The sequence below is a fragment of the Triturus cristatus genome, chromosome 2_2, assembly GCF_964204655.1.
Source record: "Triturus cristatus chromosome 2_2, aTriCri1.1, whole genome shotgun sequence".
Lineage (NCBI taxonomy): Eukaryota > Metazoa > Chordata > Amphibia > Caudata > Salamandridae > Triturus > Triturus cristatus.
Window position 1 is genome coordinate 1,171,436,706 of NC_140582.1, and position 16,588 is coordinate 1,171,453,293.

Here is a 16,588-nt window from a genome sequence, read left to right on the forward strand (position 1 = left end):
CAGGCTATACGGCTATAATAACATTGTTTTCCATTCTTTAATGTTTCAAACATCCCGAGATTTGAAGCATTGTACTACACCGGCCACTAAAAGTTAATTTAATTATAAAAAATGATGTTATTTTAGACAAAAATATGTTTTGCTTTCATTTCCTTTTGTGGTCATATGGAGCCCTGGGTGGGTGAGAAAGTGTGGCTATTTGTGCAACGGATGCTGAAAGGATAACCTTAAAGTTAAAAAAGCATTGACAGTGCCAATTGGTCTAGCACCGATTGCCAGCCTCTAGGCTTTGTGAATGCTTGTGTTGTTTGTCATGGCCAGATGCCATTAGTGAGGCTTCTTAAACGAGTTGAATGACCAAAATTCAGAGACAAAATATTTCAATACAATATTGTGTCAAAAATATTGACATCAATATCAAGTTTACATACTTTGTATGTAAACTAAAAAAATATATAATGGACTAAAATATCATCACATATATCGACATTTTTCTATCTCTCTCTCTATATATATACATATATATATTTATATATCTGTGTGTGTGTCTGTGTATGTATATATTTATATATATCTATATAGATATATATTTAAATATATATGCACAGACACACACACATAGATATACATTAAAGTTTGAAATAATATTCAAAAACTATATAGTTTGTTTAAAATTATAAGTGCAAAATAAACATAAAATATATATATGTACATATTATATATTCCAAACAACGTTGCTCCTTCCGGATCGTAGGCGACCTGAGAAAAGTGGCGCACACGCCAGCAGAGCATACCGGCTACATATATATATGTGATAAAGGCTGCATGTTTGGCAGCCGAAACGCGTCACGTTGGACCGTTTCTGATATGTGAATAAACTACCATCCTTTTTCACACCAGCTTTCGGAGTCTGTGCCCGTGTGTTACGCTGGAGTGTCTGTCGTGGCATTGGGATTTCTTTGTGATATATATATATATATATATATATATATATATATACTTACTTACTTTAAAAGATGAAAGCAATATGTAAACAATTACAATAAAATCATTAACACAAATAAAATACAGATAAAAAATTAAAAACAAGTTATTTTTATAAATAATTCAAAAATAAAAACAAAATATTGACAATTAAAACTAAACAATAGTAGGGAAAGTGTTGGACTCTGAATGGTTAAAAGTCCCACGCCCACCTAATCAAAAGCAGGAAAAGTGTTGCACTTTGGAAGGGTTAAGTATACTATTCTAACTCTTAAACTTAAAAAAATAAACATAAAACAAAATAAAAATATGTAAACAGATTTAAAATAAACATATATTCATTAAAGATAAATACAATTTTAAAAATCCCAAATTTTATAAAAGACAATAAATAAAAAATATATGAAAAGTTATATATATTCAAAATATATAAACTTAAAATTACAAGCTTTAGTACAAAATCGAAAATAAATATTGCCATAATACTAATATCTTATAATAATACAATAAGTAATATATATTAAACTAATTATATACCAATACTTTATACAATTGTGTTGAAGAAAATGATATGATTTAAAACAATTATATTTTATACTTTCAAATCCTATTCTTACCTTTGGTGTTCTGTCCCATAATTTTTGAGTTTACTCTATTTTTGACACAATATTCTTGTATCACATTATTTTTTCTTTGACATTTTGGTGGAATACCTCTTAAAACACTTCTTTGCAAATCATACAATGGGTTTCCTATGAACAAGCTAAAATCTTGAAGGAAACCCAAATAGGTCGCGCTTCCATTGAACTGAATAAAAGTCCTATAAGAGTGTCCTATAAGAATCCTAGCTTATAATTCTGATACCGTTTAACTGGGGAATTTAACTTGCTTACTAAGAATCCCATTGTAATCTGCTAGCATTCGATGTCCGAATAGCAGGAAATACATATTCAAACGCGTATGCCAGCAGCGGTCCAGTCCTTCCTAGGTTGATTTGCATGTTACAAATATCTTTACATGCATACAAACATGCATTCATACACACATACATGCAATGAAGAAGCACACCTGTAAACACAAACCATGACCTATGCTACCACCTTTCATCAGTACCTATCGTGTAATCATTCATTGAATATATGAATAAACAAAGCACTTGGATCGCCTTGGGTACGGTGGTACTCAAACTCCAAATGAAGCATCGAGAGATATAGTGAGATGCGAAATGGTCATCATTCACCCGCGCCTTTCAAACACAGAAATCTATTCCCGTCCCTAAATTGGGCAGCACAACCTTTAAAAACATAGATTCAAAGCACAGGTCTCAGGTCTCAGGTCACAAGTCTCAGGTCAAAGACAACAGGAAAAGGAGATAATACGACCCCCCAAATGTAGCAATTAGCAATGCCTCTGACTCATCAGCTGCTAATTGTGTCTGAAAATTATAAGTGCAAAATAAACATAAAATATATATATGTACATATTATATATTCCAAACAACGTTGCTCCTTCCGGATCGTAGGCGACCTGAGAAAAGTGGCGCACACGCCAGCAGAGCATACCGGCTACATATATATATGTGATAAAGGCTGCATGTTTGGCAGCCGAAACGCGTCACGTTGGACCGTTTCTGATATGTGAATAAACTACCATCCTTTTTCACACCAGCTTTCGGAGTCTGTGCCCGTGTGTTACGCTGGAGTGTCTGTCGTGGCATTGGGATTTCTTTGTGATATATATATATATATATATATATATATATACTTACTTACTTTAAAAGATGAAAGCAATATGTAAACAATTACAATAAAATCATTAACACAAATAAAATACAGATAAAAAATTAAAAACAAGTTATTTTTATAAATAATTCAAAAATAAAAACAAAATATTGACAATTAAAACTAAACAATAGTAGGGAAAGTGTTGGACTCTGAATGGTTAAAAGTCCCACGCCCACCTAATCAAAAGCAGGAAAAGTGTTGCACTTTGGAAGGGTTAAGTATACTATTCTAACTCTTAAACTTAAAAAAATAAACATAAAACAAAATAAAAATATGTAAACAGATTTAAAATAAACATATATTCATTAAAGATAAATACAATTTTAAAAATCCCAAATTTTATAAAAGACAATAAATAAAAAATATATGAAAAGTTATATATATTCAAAATATATAAACTTAAAATTACAAGCTTTAGTACAAAATCGAAAATAAATATTGCCATAATACTAATATCTTATAATAATACAATAAGTAATATATATTAAACTAATTATATACCAATACTTTATACAATTGTGTTGAAGAAAATGATATGATTTAAAACAATTATATTTTATACTTTCAAATCCTATTCTTACCTTTGGTGTTCTGTCCCATAATTTTTGAGTTTACTCTATTTTTGACACAATATTCTTGTATCACATTATTTTTTCTTTGACATTTTGGTGGAATACCTCTTAAAACACTTCTTTGCAAATCATACAATGGGTTTCCTATGAACAAGCTAAAATCTTGAAGGAAACCCAAATAGGTCGCGCTTCCATTGAACTGAATAAAAGTCCTATAAGAGTGTCCTATAAGAATCCTAGCTTATAATTCTGATACCGTTTAACTGGGGAATTTAACTTGCTTACTAAGAATCCCATTGTAATCTGCTAGCATTCGATGTCCGAATAGCAGGAAATACATATTCAAACGCGTATGCCAGCAGCGGTCCAGTCCTTCCTAGGTTGATTTGCATGTTACAAATATCTTTACATGCATACAAACATGCATTCATACACACATACATGCAATGAAGAAGCACACCTGTAAACACAAACCATGACCTATGCTACCACCTTTCATCAGTACCTATCGTGTAATCATTCATTGAATATATGAATAAACAAAGCACTTGGATCGCCTTGGGTACGGTGGTACTCAAACTCCAAATGAAGCATCGAGAGATATAGTGAGATGCGAAATGGTCATCATTCACCCGCGCCTTTCAAACACAGAAATCTATTCCCGTCCCTAAATTGGGCAGCACAACCTTTAAAAACATAGATTCAAAGCACAGGTCTCAGGTCTCAGGTCACAAGTCTCAGGTCAAAGACAACAGGAAAAGGAGATAATACGACCCCCCAAATGTAGCAATTAGCAATGCCTCTGACTCATCAGCTGCTAATTGTGTCTGAAAAGCCACAGTGGAAAAGTACACCCCTTTCCGCATACCACACTCCACTATGTGCTGGGGTTGCGCAATCCACCCTACATGAACCAGCCATATTACTGTTGACCCTCAGTCAACAGAGCAAGCTGTCATTAAATCACATGAAACAAAGAGGTGACTGGAATACCCAGCCTAAAGTCAAAGGCAAGCTAACATTCACCAACCACATGCCATCCACATGCTGCCTGTATCCAACCCACCCACCCACCAGCCAAGCATCAGATCACTCAGCCTACTCAGTTACTATTTCTGGAAACTGACTGTGACGCTGCATGAGTCTGCAGGCACATTGCAGTTCCGGTGACTGTTCTAGGTGCTGATGGTGGTGGGAGTAGAACACTTGACCAAACAGCACACTTGTCTTCTTGGGGTGACTGGCGGGTTGGGTCGTGTGTGGTCTATTGTTTTTTTGATGCACTGTTCAGACATTGTATCTGTTAGCACGACTGACCCATTTGAAACTGGAACAAATGAATGCTGCGTTGACATTCCTTAGGGCTGGTGGTGTTCCTACAGAAATGCATATACTTGCGGCTTGTATAGGGATACCTAAGTATAGACATGTGGTGAGAGAGGGATATGTATGACCTTATGTATATGTCCTTGTAGAGGGAAATATATGTACTGATATCACCTTCTTCTGAAGAAGAACACATTGTTTAAATATCTGGCTGGCTTCGGAGAGGATGTCTTCTCTTTCCTTCTCCCAGTTCTTGACGTTGCTCAGATTTTGTCTTCCTGAGTGGATGCCGTCTGTGAGGCGGCTGAGCTGAGAGTTGACCTCAGGATGATAGAACCTGACGTCACATCAAGGGCTCCCACCACCACCCAGCTTTGCACAGCTCCCCCTTCATTTCTCAAGTCCTTCAGGCATGGTCCTCAGGTCGAGTCTGGGTAATATTGAATGATCCCAGGATTGATCTCTCTACCTCTTGCTTTATCGTGCTGCTTTTTACTCATTTTTGTCTAGACATGTCATTATATTGAGACACTTCTTCACCAGTCTCTCCCTCTACCCAATGAATCATCCCAGATGTCATAGAGGCTTCTCAAAAACCATCCCTACTATGGTGGGCTTCGAGGACAAATCACGAGGACCCTATGAGGATTTGGAGCGTTCCGAGGGGCTGCTATCACAGCTTACCGTCCTAATTCTGTACAAAGAGGTCATGCTGCTTTTCCATAGGTGCTTATTCCAGTCTCATAAGAGTGCCCTATAAGAGTCTTAACGTAGATGTTTCCTATTCTTCACCTAATGGTGCCACTTTGTTTTATAAGAAACTTGTTGGAATCCGCTAACCATCGTTTTCAGACTCACTAAGAATAAAACATACCTACCTACCTGCCGTTAAGGAGCCACCGGCAAACTCAAGCCAGGACCCATACTGGTATCCTACATCAGTACCAATAGCACAATAGATACATGAGTTTAAGCAATAGCTAAGTGCCCAGATAAAGTGCAGAACGAACAGAGTCCATTTTTTTTCTGCTTCTCTGTGCCATCCCCTTTAGCAGAAACAGTGAAAGCACACGACGAAATGAAGGAAGCTCATTTCGGATCCACTCCTTCCAGGCTCGTGAGTCCATCACTGGCCCCACAAAATGGGGGCAGACCCTGAAACAAGCATTGGCACAGCCAATAGATTTGGTTTTAATGTGACAGCACAAGTAAATACAGGCATTCACAAATGGTGTTTACAAGCATTGCATGCACAAATGCTGTTTACCACGTTAAAGCCTACCCTATGGGCATTGCCATTGCTTGCAAAAATAAGAAAAAAGGATTGCTTTCTGTATGGAAACCTTATAGGAGATAAAGAGGTGAATGTGACAAACTGTGTGATGATAGCTGAATAACACATGGTAATCCTTCTGCTTCTCTTCTCTTGCAGGCCACCATCGCATTGCAGCTGTCTTACTTCCCCCCTCCTGGAGCCGCCCCTGTCTTCGTTCCTCCGCCTCCTGAAGCCACCCCCTCCGCCTCAGAGCTGGACACTGTCACTGGTGAGGAATAATTGGGGCAAGATGTTTAAGTCTTATGTGGTCGCCGTACAACACATTGAGGATCACTCACACAAAGAAAATGTAGACTTCTATGAATATATTACACAAGGCATGCTTTACAGTTGTTAAAGTGTTCAATTATGGCCCCATGAAAAATTAACGCTAATCCTATTCCGCGATATTCCTAATCCTAATTTATGATAGTACTAATCCTAATTTACGATAGTACTAATCCTAATTTGCGATATTCCTAATCCTAATTTATGATAGTACTAATCCTAATTTACGATAGTACTAATCCTAATTTGCGATATTCCTAATCCTAATTTATGATAGTACTAATCCTAATTTACGATAGTACTAAACCTAATTTGCGATATTCCTAATCCTAATTTACAATAGTCCTAAATCTAATTTCTAATTTACGATAATCCTAATGCTAATTTACTTGTTTATCTGTATAACATTCACTTTCGACTTTTTTTACACTGCCTAATACTGGTGATATATACAGTATGCAAATCTAGGGTTAGTACAGTTGGGTGATATATTTTTATTTTCCTAGCTATATTCCTGCATTGAAACAATTATGAGCACCCATAATACCCCTTCGTACTATCATTGCATAAAAATTAGACAGTTAGGGCGCTTTCCTACGCATTCACTTGATATACGAATGAAGATGTAAGAGTGTAAGAACAAATAACCAGACATTGTGAAGACAGATCAGGATGAGAGAAGACAGACTCATGTGTGTTGAACAGAAGACACTTTAGTAGAGAAATAAATAGAATGATAAAGAGATTGACCCATAGAGGAGATGGTGTCAAGGAATAATTGTTGGAAAAGCCTCTGAACTGGACATGATTTTGAATTCAGAGTAGAGACTTCAGAGTCCCATGAAGAGAGTTGTCCATTCTGGCTTTGGGTGGGTTCTTGAGGCTGCTCCCCTCTGGTTAGACTCCGCCTACATCCCTACACCATGCTGCAAGTTCCACGTGGTACTAGACACCTCAGCACTCGCAAGTGGTTAAAAAGCAACACGCAGTGCTCAATAAAACTCCTCAATAAATCAGCAAAAATGAGGAAACACAGGAGAAGGAATAACAAGCGGCTGGTGGAGGAACGGAAGGCGGAAGAGAGGAGCTGATGATGGTGGACTGAGGGGCTAAATGTGAGGAAGGGTGGTGGGAAAGTGAAGAAAAAAACACCTTTTCAGCAGAGAGTGGCTGCCCAGGATGGAAAGATTATCACATGTACTGGACGCACACGCGCATTGATAAGAACTACTATGCAGGTCTGAGTGAGCACCGTGACGTGACATATAATGTCAAAGATGGAGCGATGTAAGGCACAAGAGCCAGGTATACATCACTGCATCCCGCGCTTCTCGCTAATACCGAACAAAATATTTTTTTATCTTCAGTAAACAAACCCTATGAAATTTGCTTCTGCCCAACACAAAAGAAACAAGCATTGGCATAGCCCGTAGGTCTTGCCTATGGCTTTGCCAATGTGTTTTAGCCATGTTCTACACTATTGTGGGTGCTATTCAGTGGCTGAAAGTTATTGGTGTAAAGGGGCGTGGGGTGAAGTGTCCTAAAGTGGAGCAGTGGGTAGTGTTATGAAGAGGCGTGGCGTAGAGTGGTGTAGAGTAGAGTTGAGTGGTATGATGTGTTATGCAGTGGTGTGTAGTGTTGTGGAGTAGATAATCAAAGGAGGAGGGATCACTAGTTACTGGCACCAGGGTTCAGGTGGTTGTCTCTGATATAGGTAAAAAACCCTCAATCACGTCAAGAATATGTTGGGGCGGTATATCTTGGTTCTCCGCCTTTAGATACGTGATAGCATCATCATTGGGTTGATTCCATGCATCCTCCACCCGGAGGGAACCACTGAGTTTTCCAGCAGTGATCAGGGAAAAAAATGATAAAATAAAAAAGTGAGGAGTGCTCAAGTGAGTGATAAAAAGGAGTTGTTCCTCATGCTACCTATAAAAAGACTTTATTCTGATAGGTGCTGGGGAGACGTTAAAAAAGGTCAAGTTGCAGGTTGGATGAGTAATGGACCCTCTGCGACTTTAAACGTGGTGATTGGTCGACATGTTTCAGCTCATGTAAAGCCCAAAGGTCAGGGAGCTTTCTTCAGGACCACAGGTGAATAATGTGAATTGAGGAAATACATCAATTAGAAGTTCCAAGGTTGATTCAGATGGACTTCAACAGGACTAATACCTATATACAGAGAAAAACCTTAATGATTCAAAGGGGTAGAAGGGTAGATAAGGTGCCAAAGGAGTTTAATAAAGGGAAGAATATAAAAGCAAATATAAATGGCAAGTCTTTATATACTTATTGGTATACATTTTGATCTGCAAGTGAAGTTGCGAACCATCGCTCTTACTTAGGAGAGCAAAAAGCAATGTCCCTAGGAGACAACGACTGAAGTCCATCTGAATCAACCTTGGAACTTCTAATTGATGTATTTCCTCAATTCACATTATTCACCCTGGTGCCAGTAACTAGTGATCCCTCCTCCTTTGATTATCTATGACTAGCCGGAAGCCGGTCGGATCACAGCTTCTCTTTCCCTACTCTGATTGTATCATAGTGTTGTGGAGTGTCATTTAGGGAGTATGGTGTCGACCGTAAGAGCATCTGATGGTCCTGACGCAGGCTCTAGCATACGAGGGCTATTCTCTATATTTCTGAGCAAATTATGTTTAATAGCAAACAGAATCTTATCGGTCTCTTAAAAACTATATTGTCGCCGCAACACTCATTTTCTTATGAACAATGTCTGGGCTGTTTGAGGTTAATGTTCTACCCCACAACCCACCTCCAAGATTAAGACCTGACATTTCAACCCTGCTACCAGTGAAACACTTAAATCAACATTTACAACCCTGTTAGGGTTGGACAGAAAAATGACCAACCCCTAGTACCACACCACTGGCTTTTTATGGGGCGCTACCAAGCAACAAACCGAACAAGACATACTAACTACTGACCCTGGGACCAAGGATAACCGCGTCTGAGCCCACCCCCTGCAAATGTTAGCAGGTGTCCTACCTTAGGAGAAATCAAAACCGAACATCTGCAGAAGGCTCTCGAGAGGCAACTCAAATGGAAGCAATATGTGCTACAGTGCTTAATTTGTAAAATATGAAGTCCAGGTGTTCAAATGTTTATTGGAGGCCACACCCACTTCCTCCACTGGCTCCACCCACTTCCTCCACTGGCTCCACCCACTTCGTCCACTGGCTCCAACTCCCTCCAGACACTTGTATCAAACACATAATACCTAGCCAAAACTCTATCAAACCAAAATCCCCTCTCTAAGGATATGAAATCTTTTCTGACTTGGAAATTGCAAGGCACCATTTTTGAGGACCAAATATTCAAGGAATCACTGAGAGACATCATCCAACACCCCTAAGAAAACGAGAGGTCAGCAACTAGCATTCTAATAGAATGGGAAGCCTTCTTAGTGGTGGCTATGGTACTCAACATTAGTTCGGTGTGGTGCCCGGAAAACAATGGCTAGGGTACTGACAACACCAGATAAACCACTAAATGACCTAGAACAGGCGCCAATACATACCCTCTCAGCCAGCAATATTTACAGTTGGCGGGCAGGAACATGCAGCGCCCCTGACAACTCATATATACTGAAAACCTAATCCACAAAAACTGTGAGGGAGATAAAGCAGGCAAACTACGTACGTGGCTGTTTAAACCCGAAATGAGCATCACACAATTGACACATACCTATGATAGGCCTATATAGAGCACAGGGCCCTGAATCACCGGAAGAACTCGTCTCCTAACTGGAGTGGATAGAGTGAACCTGAGGATTCCCTCCAGAGAAGCAAGATACTCTGAATATGCCCATGGTGTATTCAAGCTTCAGTAGGCAATAAAAGAATCTGCAATGGGAAAAACTCCTGGACCATATGGCCGCCTTGTTGCATTTTACAATGCTAATAGGCAGGGCCTCTGGAATTACGCGTCAGGGAGGGGCACATTTATGCGGCAGGGTTGAGTAAATTATGTGGGAAGAAAAGGCAAATCATGCAGCATAATGAGGCACATTTTATGATAGTATCCCTTCATCATTTTGTCAGTTTTACGCTTGTTAATGGCGCTCTATATAAATGCAATACATAATTCTCCTTCTGACCTAAACGGTTTTATCCAGGCACATGGGTAAAACCGTTTAGGTCAGAAGGAGAACCTCGTCACATTCTGCTGAACTCCAGTGAATATGAGACACACCCAGCCTCTGACCCACAAACCAGCGTGTGCTTCCCTGGTCCAGGAGTGCAGCTCTCTCTGCTCTTCTCAGAGGACCTCATACCTTCAAGATGGATGAGGCTCCCTTGCGTTCTGAGGCGTAGGCCTATTTTGTTCAAGCCCATTATTCGTTGTGCCTTTTATCCACATACTACTTTTTCATTGCATAACTTATGAGATTGGTATTAAACTTCTCCTTGCAAGCAGATGCTTGTGTATTCCGCAACCACTTCATCCCCCTACTGCTCCCAGATGATAATTTTCTTTTTTATTGCTATAGTATCATGTAACATGATTGGTTGTTGTGGTAGAGAAGTTTTACCAGTGCCGTATTTGGGCCTTCCTCACACACATGTGGACGTTTATGCTTGGTCCTTCCGCCTACACGTCTGTTTTCCTCATACACACACATGGACTCACCCAAATGCTAACACACAAGGACATACCCTCTTAAACACATGTGCATCTATGCTCACACATAATCCTGGACCTACCCTCGTATACACACTATACACACACAGGCCTTTTCTTATCTAGCTGGTTTAAGCTTAGGCCAACACTCAGGTATTCCTGTACCTCCAGGAATGGTGCACTTCTCGACCCGTGGAAAACAAGGCTATTAAAAAAATAGACGAGAAAACTAAAGTATTGTTCCCCAGGCAAACTCTAAAGTGGTGCTAATGGTTTAGGTGTGAATAAAATCAATCTGGCCACATTTTCTTTCTTCCGATTTTGAACCTTTTATTCCTCTCCGTCCAGAGGCTGCACTTTTAACAGTAAAAAAAATGTCAGAAAAAGACATTTCCAGCAAAAGTGTTTTTGTTTGGATTCATTTCGCAGGGGAACAAATAAAGGCACGGAGAGGAGCAAGAGGGTAACCACTGTGTCTTGAAGTCCCGGTTTTCAGCACGTGAGGAGGAGCGAGACAGAAAGAGAGGGAATAACAGAAAGAAGGGGAGCAAGAGAGAAGAGGGGGGCAGCTGCCAGAGGCAGAGCAGGAGAAGTGGACACTGTCCTTGTCTTCTTTGGGCAGGCCGTTCTCTGGGCCCGTCCCCAAACGGCCACGAGCAGCCAAGCCTTATCTATAGGCCTCAGCCATTTCTGCCATCCTGGACGCATTTGTAAAATAAACAAGTAGGGGAACGGATTCAATTCAATTAAAGAAGAAGGGGCCCTGCCCTGGCGATCCCTCTCACTTCAACCACTGGGCGAGCCTGAAGCTCACTAGGGAAATGAAAGCATGCACCTCTTAAGAAAACAGAGGTGTGTGTCAGCAATGTACTCAACATAGGGCAGCCCATCACCAGGAGCTGCAGCGCGTCTGACTCTAGCCGCAGAAGACTTGCATATCAAGGAGCAGAAAGGACAACAAGGCCCAGAGGCAGTGACCGACGAGGCCGCCGGAGGGGACACTCTAAGACACAAAGGCAGCACAATAGCACATCTCAAACTCGCAAGCTGGGTCAAAAACACTCCAGGCACTTAATTCAATCCTTATTAAGTAGTAAAGCATAACCGGGCGTGAGATAATGGAGGAGGGCGAATACCTCTGCCTCGTGCCTTAAAGCCCCGGAGAATGCTGTTGTGATCCCTTCAGATGCTCACCCTTGGCATGTTTTATTGCTGTTCTGACATGGATGGTAGTAAAGGAGGGCGAGCGCACACAGTGGCCAGGCTTTCGCTGGACATCACGATCACGGTGGCGCTGTCATCACAAACACACTTCCATGGTGCTCCATTGGGGCGGGTGCTTCCCAGGTATGATTCAATCAATAGATGCATCGCACAGAGGACACTGCTCGGCAGAGGAGGGGGGACCGGCAGACCAGCCCGCGCCAGCCACACTGACAGTATAACCAGAGCTCTATGTTACACTTCAGTAGCTGGCAGCAAGACAGTAAAGGGTCTTTCTTCTGCTAATGCGCACCACAGTGGGAGACGCTCATTTCTGCTGCTCCCCATGGAATTTTTTATTCACCCTTAACGTTTATGACAGTGGTATAAATACTGCCTAGCTATGAAAGGATTCGTTTATATGTTTAAGCATTGCTCGTATTCTTCCTTTATGAAAGGAATTTTCGTGGAATCAAAAAGTCTTTTACAAGGGAGTGAAAGCGGACTTCTAATTATGTTACTGTGCACCGATTTTGGTTAAAAAAAATAGGCCCCAGTAACAAAACCAGCCCGCCCCGGCCTGGGGGGGATTTCACTGCACATGGTGCCCGGCTCCAGGGGCATGACTGCTCGGATCAGAGTCACTGACTCCCAGTCACCGCGTATCGTACTTGGCTTAATACCCGGTTTACCAACCACAACCCTGCGGTGACCACACTCAAACGATAAAAAGCAGCGATGGTTGGTTACTACTTACTGCAGTTACGGACTGGACTGGTTGCACTTGCAGCCTTTATTACGAGGCAAGAAGCTGCTCTGCTGCACAGTTCACAATGACATGCCGTCACAAAGAAGTCTGCCGCCCGGCGTCGTGCAGAACACACTGCCTTTGCGTTTACACATGCGCAATGTGCTCATGATTGATGATAGGGCGGGGCGGCCGGGCGGGCTTGGAATTTGAAAAAGGTTACGTAAAGCCTGCTGCTGCGGCAGCCCTATGACACCAAGTCTAGCCCAATCAGTGTCCCGTCCTGCCCGGCCTCTACGCGGCTGTGCGTACGCATAGAGGCCGGGTGACACTCTACACATCGTGCAACACTGACTGAAGGGCGGCATAGATTTGTTATCGGCTAAGCACGCTTCAATGGGGAGACAGCGTGTCAATAGTCGATCATATTGTGTGACCGCACACACTTGCAGTACTTGATGTGAGTTGGCACACAGGTAGACCCGGCCCTAATAAATAAGTGCCGGTGCTAAGCACGGGAATGCACCGGCACAAATTAATCACTGATGTGCTATAAAAACATGCAATATAAAAGCATACCAGTGCCATGAACTTTCTCCGACCAATTAACATTAGAGTGCTTAAACGGGTCCATCTGTAGGCAGAAACATGAAATGGCAAACTCCACTTTAAAAAATCTTTAGGCTTTAATCTGATTGTCAGAGAACATTTACAGTAAAAAAATGATGCGATCAAAAACAGATACACTGATGCATTTCACGCTAAAATGTAGTGCTGAATGACGGAATTAAATTTCACATAATTATGTGCAGTTTCTCGTAGTGTCCAAATAATTATTTGAAAGCAAATTACTCCAATTTTGCATATGTCTACATCAAAGCATGACGCTCCAAAGAGCCAGGCAAACTACAGCATAATGCAAAACAGCAAAACCTTCTTTTTGGGGGGAATAAAGCTACTGTAAGATCCTTTTTTAGGTCTCGCCTGACCCAGCGCATGCGCTGGTCTGGCGAGACTTATTAGGTCTCGCCTGACCCAGCGCATGCGCTGGTCTGGCGAGACTTATTTAGAGGGCTCCAAAAAGTGCTACCAGGCCAGCCTACAGCTACAGTGCATGTGCGCGGGCACTCGCGCCGCACTTTACCGCGATTACTTTCACTTTCGTGGCCGCTTGGCATAGCCAATAGGTCTCGCTTTTGGGACCTTATAAGTATTTAGTTATGCAACTGTTGCATGGCTAAACACTTATAAGGTCCCAAAGGCGAGACCTATTGGCTATGCCAATGCTTGTTTAGTGGGAAACCTAGCGGTATAGTTTTGCTAAATTGCTGAGCCAATCTCTAGGCAAACCCTCGCCTTCAGAATTCTAATTTTGTGTGCGATTGTCAAAGGGGCCAGCATGAAAGACCTCCAAGTGAGTGCACGTCTGTAGCTATCAACCATAACTCTCTATGGAACATTCTGGGCGACTTGGAAGTAAAATAGCAAGAAAGACATATCCCAAGTTGTCAGGCGTCCACTGGGCAGGGATGAGCCTCACATGCGAGATGGTCAGGAGATAAAGGCACAATCTGCTCGTGCACTTGTCCCCCTCCACGCGCACACCCTCATATTCCATAGCCAGGTCCACCGTGGAAATGCAAGTAAACATACTCCAAAAATAGGTCGAATATGTGTAATTCTAGGGCAGAGAAGGGGGCACCTGAGCCAGTGCTTAATTTGTAAAAAATGTGTCAGGGTCCTCATCAGAAGGCCACTGCAGTTTGCACCACACATTGCCATTGTACTTACACAACTACTAACCATCAGACTGCTACAAGTGTGACAATTCATACTGTTAGAGGCCGCCAAAGATTCAAGAATAGCTTGGATGGCAGATATTAGTTGTTTTGAATGTATATTGAATTAACAAACAACTGTTTTTCTGTTCTCTTTAAACTACACAAACAGTGACATCATGTGGCAGCTGTCATAAGTGCAGGTTCTGGTAATTCAGTGCCGGTGCGGGCAATTAAGTGCTGGTGCCGAGCACTGGAAACCACCAGCTCAAATTAAGCACTGAGTACCTCCAAATTTCACAGGAATTTAGGGAAAGACGTTTCTACCAATAGAAACATATTTTCTTGATGAAGAAAAAAAAAGAAAAAAAAGAAGTTTAAAGAACAAATGCACAAATAGGCCCACCGCTTCTCTTGAGGACATCAGGGCTCTGAAAGATATCAGGAAGTTTGGGGCTTTTCCGAAACTCTTTGACCTGTTCTCCGGCCTTGCCAAATATAATAAATACCCAAATAAAGAAATAAAGCATAACAGTATTGCTGGAGCTTCCCATATATTCTGAAAGGTTTTACTAATGAAACACAGAGATGGTGCCCGAGTCATATCTCTGTGAATAAGACCCACCATCTCACGCAAATTGATGCAGTCTGGACTCACACTTAAAAGGACCTTGCAGAAAAATATGGCTTCTGCAGTAGCAGCTGCTACTGGACCCAGGTGGTGAGACGGGGGACTGGTGGTGGACTAAAAAAGAAAAAAAAACACTTACCTTTAATGGCTGGCCACCGCCCCTCCTCCATCCTCATTATCTTCCTTCTTCCTGTAGTCCCGGCTGGTAGCAGGAAGCACCCGGGCTCCCAGCCTCCCCTAAGCCAATCACAATGCTGCAAATAAGCATTGTGATTGACCACAGCGCTCAGATGGGGACTGGGAGGCTTTGCATGTTCCTCACAAGGTTATGTAAAGTAAGCCTGGTGGGGAAGATGCAAAGTGTGCAAGACTGTTTGGTCGGCTCAAGAGGGCGGGCAAAGCAGTCATGTGCACTTAAGGAGTGTAAACCGCTCCACTCCCTGCTCTAGCCAGCCCTGACCCGCCCGTTAGCCACTGACTGCAATTAGAAAAATGAAATGATAATAACGATATGTTATTATCATTTTATTTTTCCTTTTGTTCAGTGGGGCAACGCTCCTTTGCCTTAGCGGAGGAGCCGCCACTGGGCTTCTGCCGAGGCTTTAGTTACACCTTTTTTTCAATGCTGTAAGGTCAGAAAGAGACAAAACCTTCCAAATCTAGGAGCTGGAAGTGAACTCTGTCTAGGAATAGCGGCAAGGTTTCAAATATCACTTGCAGCGTGGGTGCCTTGGACCGGCTCTGAAACTGGCTGGCCGCCATTTGTTTCCCTAGAGCATCTCTGCTCGATGGTGTGGGATTTATATGTTCATTTCCCTGTAGTGCCAAAAAAGACTGGAGTAAGTGTACAGACTGAATGTGAAAATATCCCAAACATCGTCATGTGTCATAGGATATAGTGATGGAGGCAAAAACGGATGTAGGCAAAAAGGTTTCCACACTTAAAAGAAATATTCTCCAGGTGAAGAAAAAAAGGAGTAAAATAGTGTACTTTAGGGATATGCGTACGCCTGGAAATCGGCAGTTTTCAGGTTGCAGCCTACCAGACACCGCAGCTCTCTGGTTTGCTAAAGACATCTTGGGGACAGTCAGAAAGCTGACCTAGGAATGCATTCCTCCCGTTGCTTACCATTGGCTTTATGGTTTGTAACTTACATTCTTTAGCTTTCTATTTGCTGGCTTTATGTGCTTTAGGCTGTCCAGCTCGAGTTTGTACCTTGTTCTTATCTTGTCACCTTTACTGTGTATTCAACGACAGAGGTCAAATGTCATGCTGTGTTGTCCAGGGAGCTTGGTCTTTATTTTTCTTTCT

At 41.7% G+C, this 16,588-nt stretch overlaps 1 protein-coding gene across 11 annotated transcripts in view; it reads left to right on the forward strand.

Annotated features, from left to right (window-relative positions):
• DYSF (dysferlin) overlaps positions 1-16,588 on the forward strand; it is a 1,012,908-nt gene that overhangs the window by 378,368 nt on the left and 617,952 nt on the right. For all 11 annotated transcript variants that reach the window (XM_085642744.1, XM_085642751.1, XM_085642747.1 and 8 more), the window contains exon 5: positions 6,099-6,210. In XM_085642744.1, the coding sequence (XP_085498870.1) occupies positions 6,099-6,210 (112 nt within the window). The remainder of the gene's footprint in view (positions 1-6,098; positions 6,211-16,588) is intronic.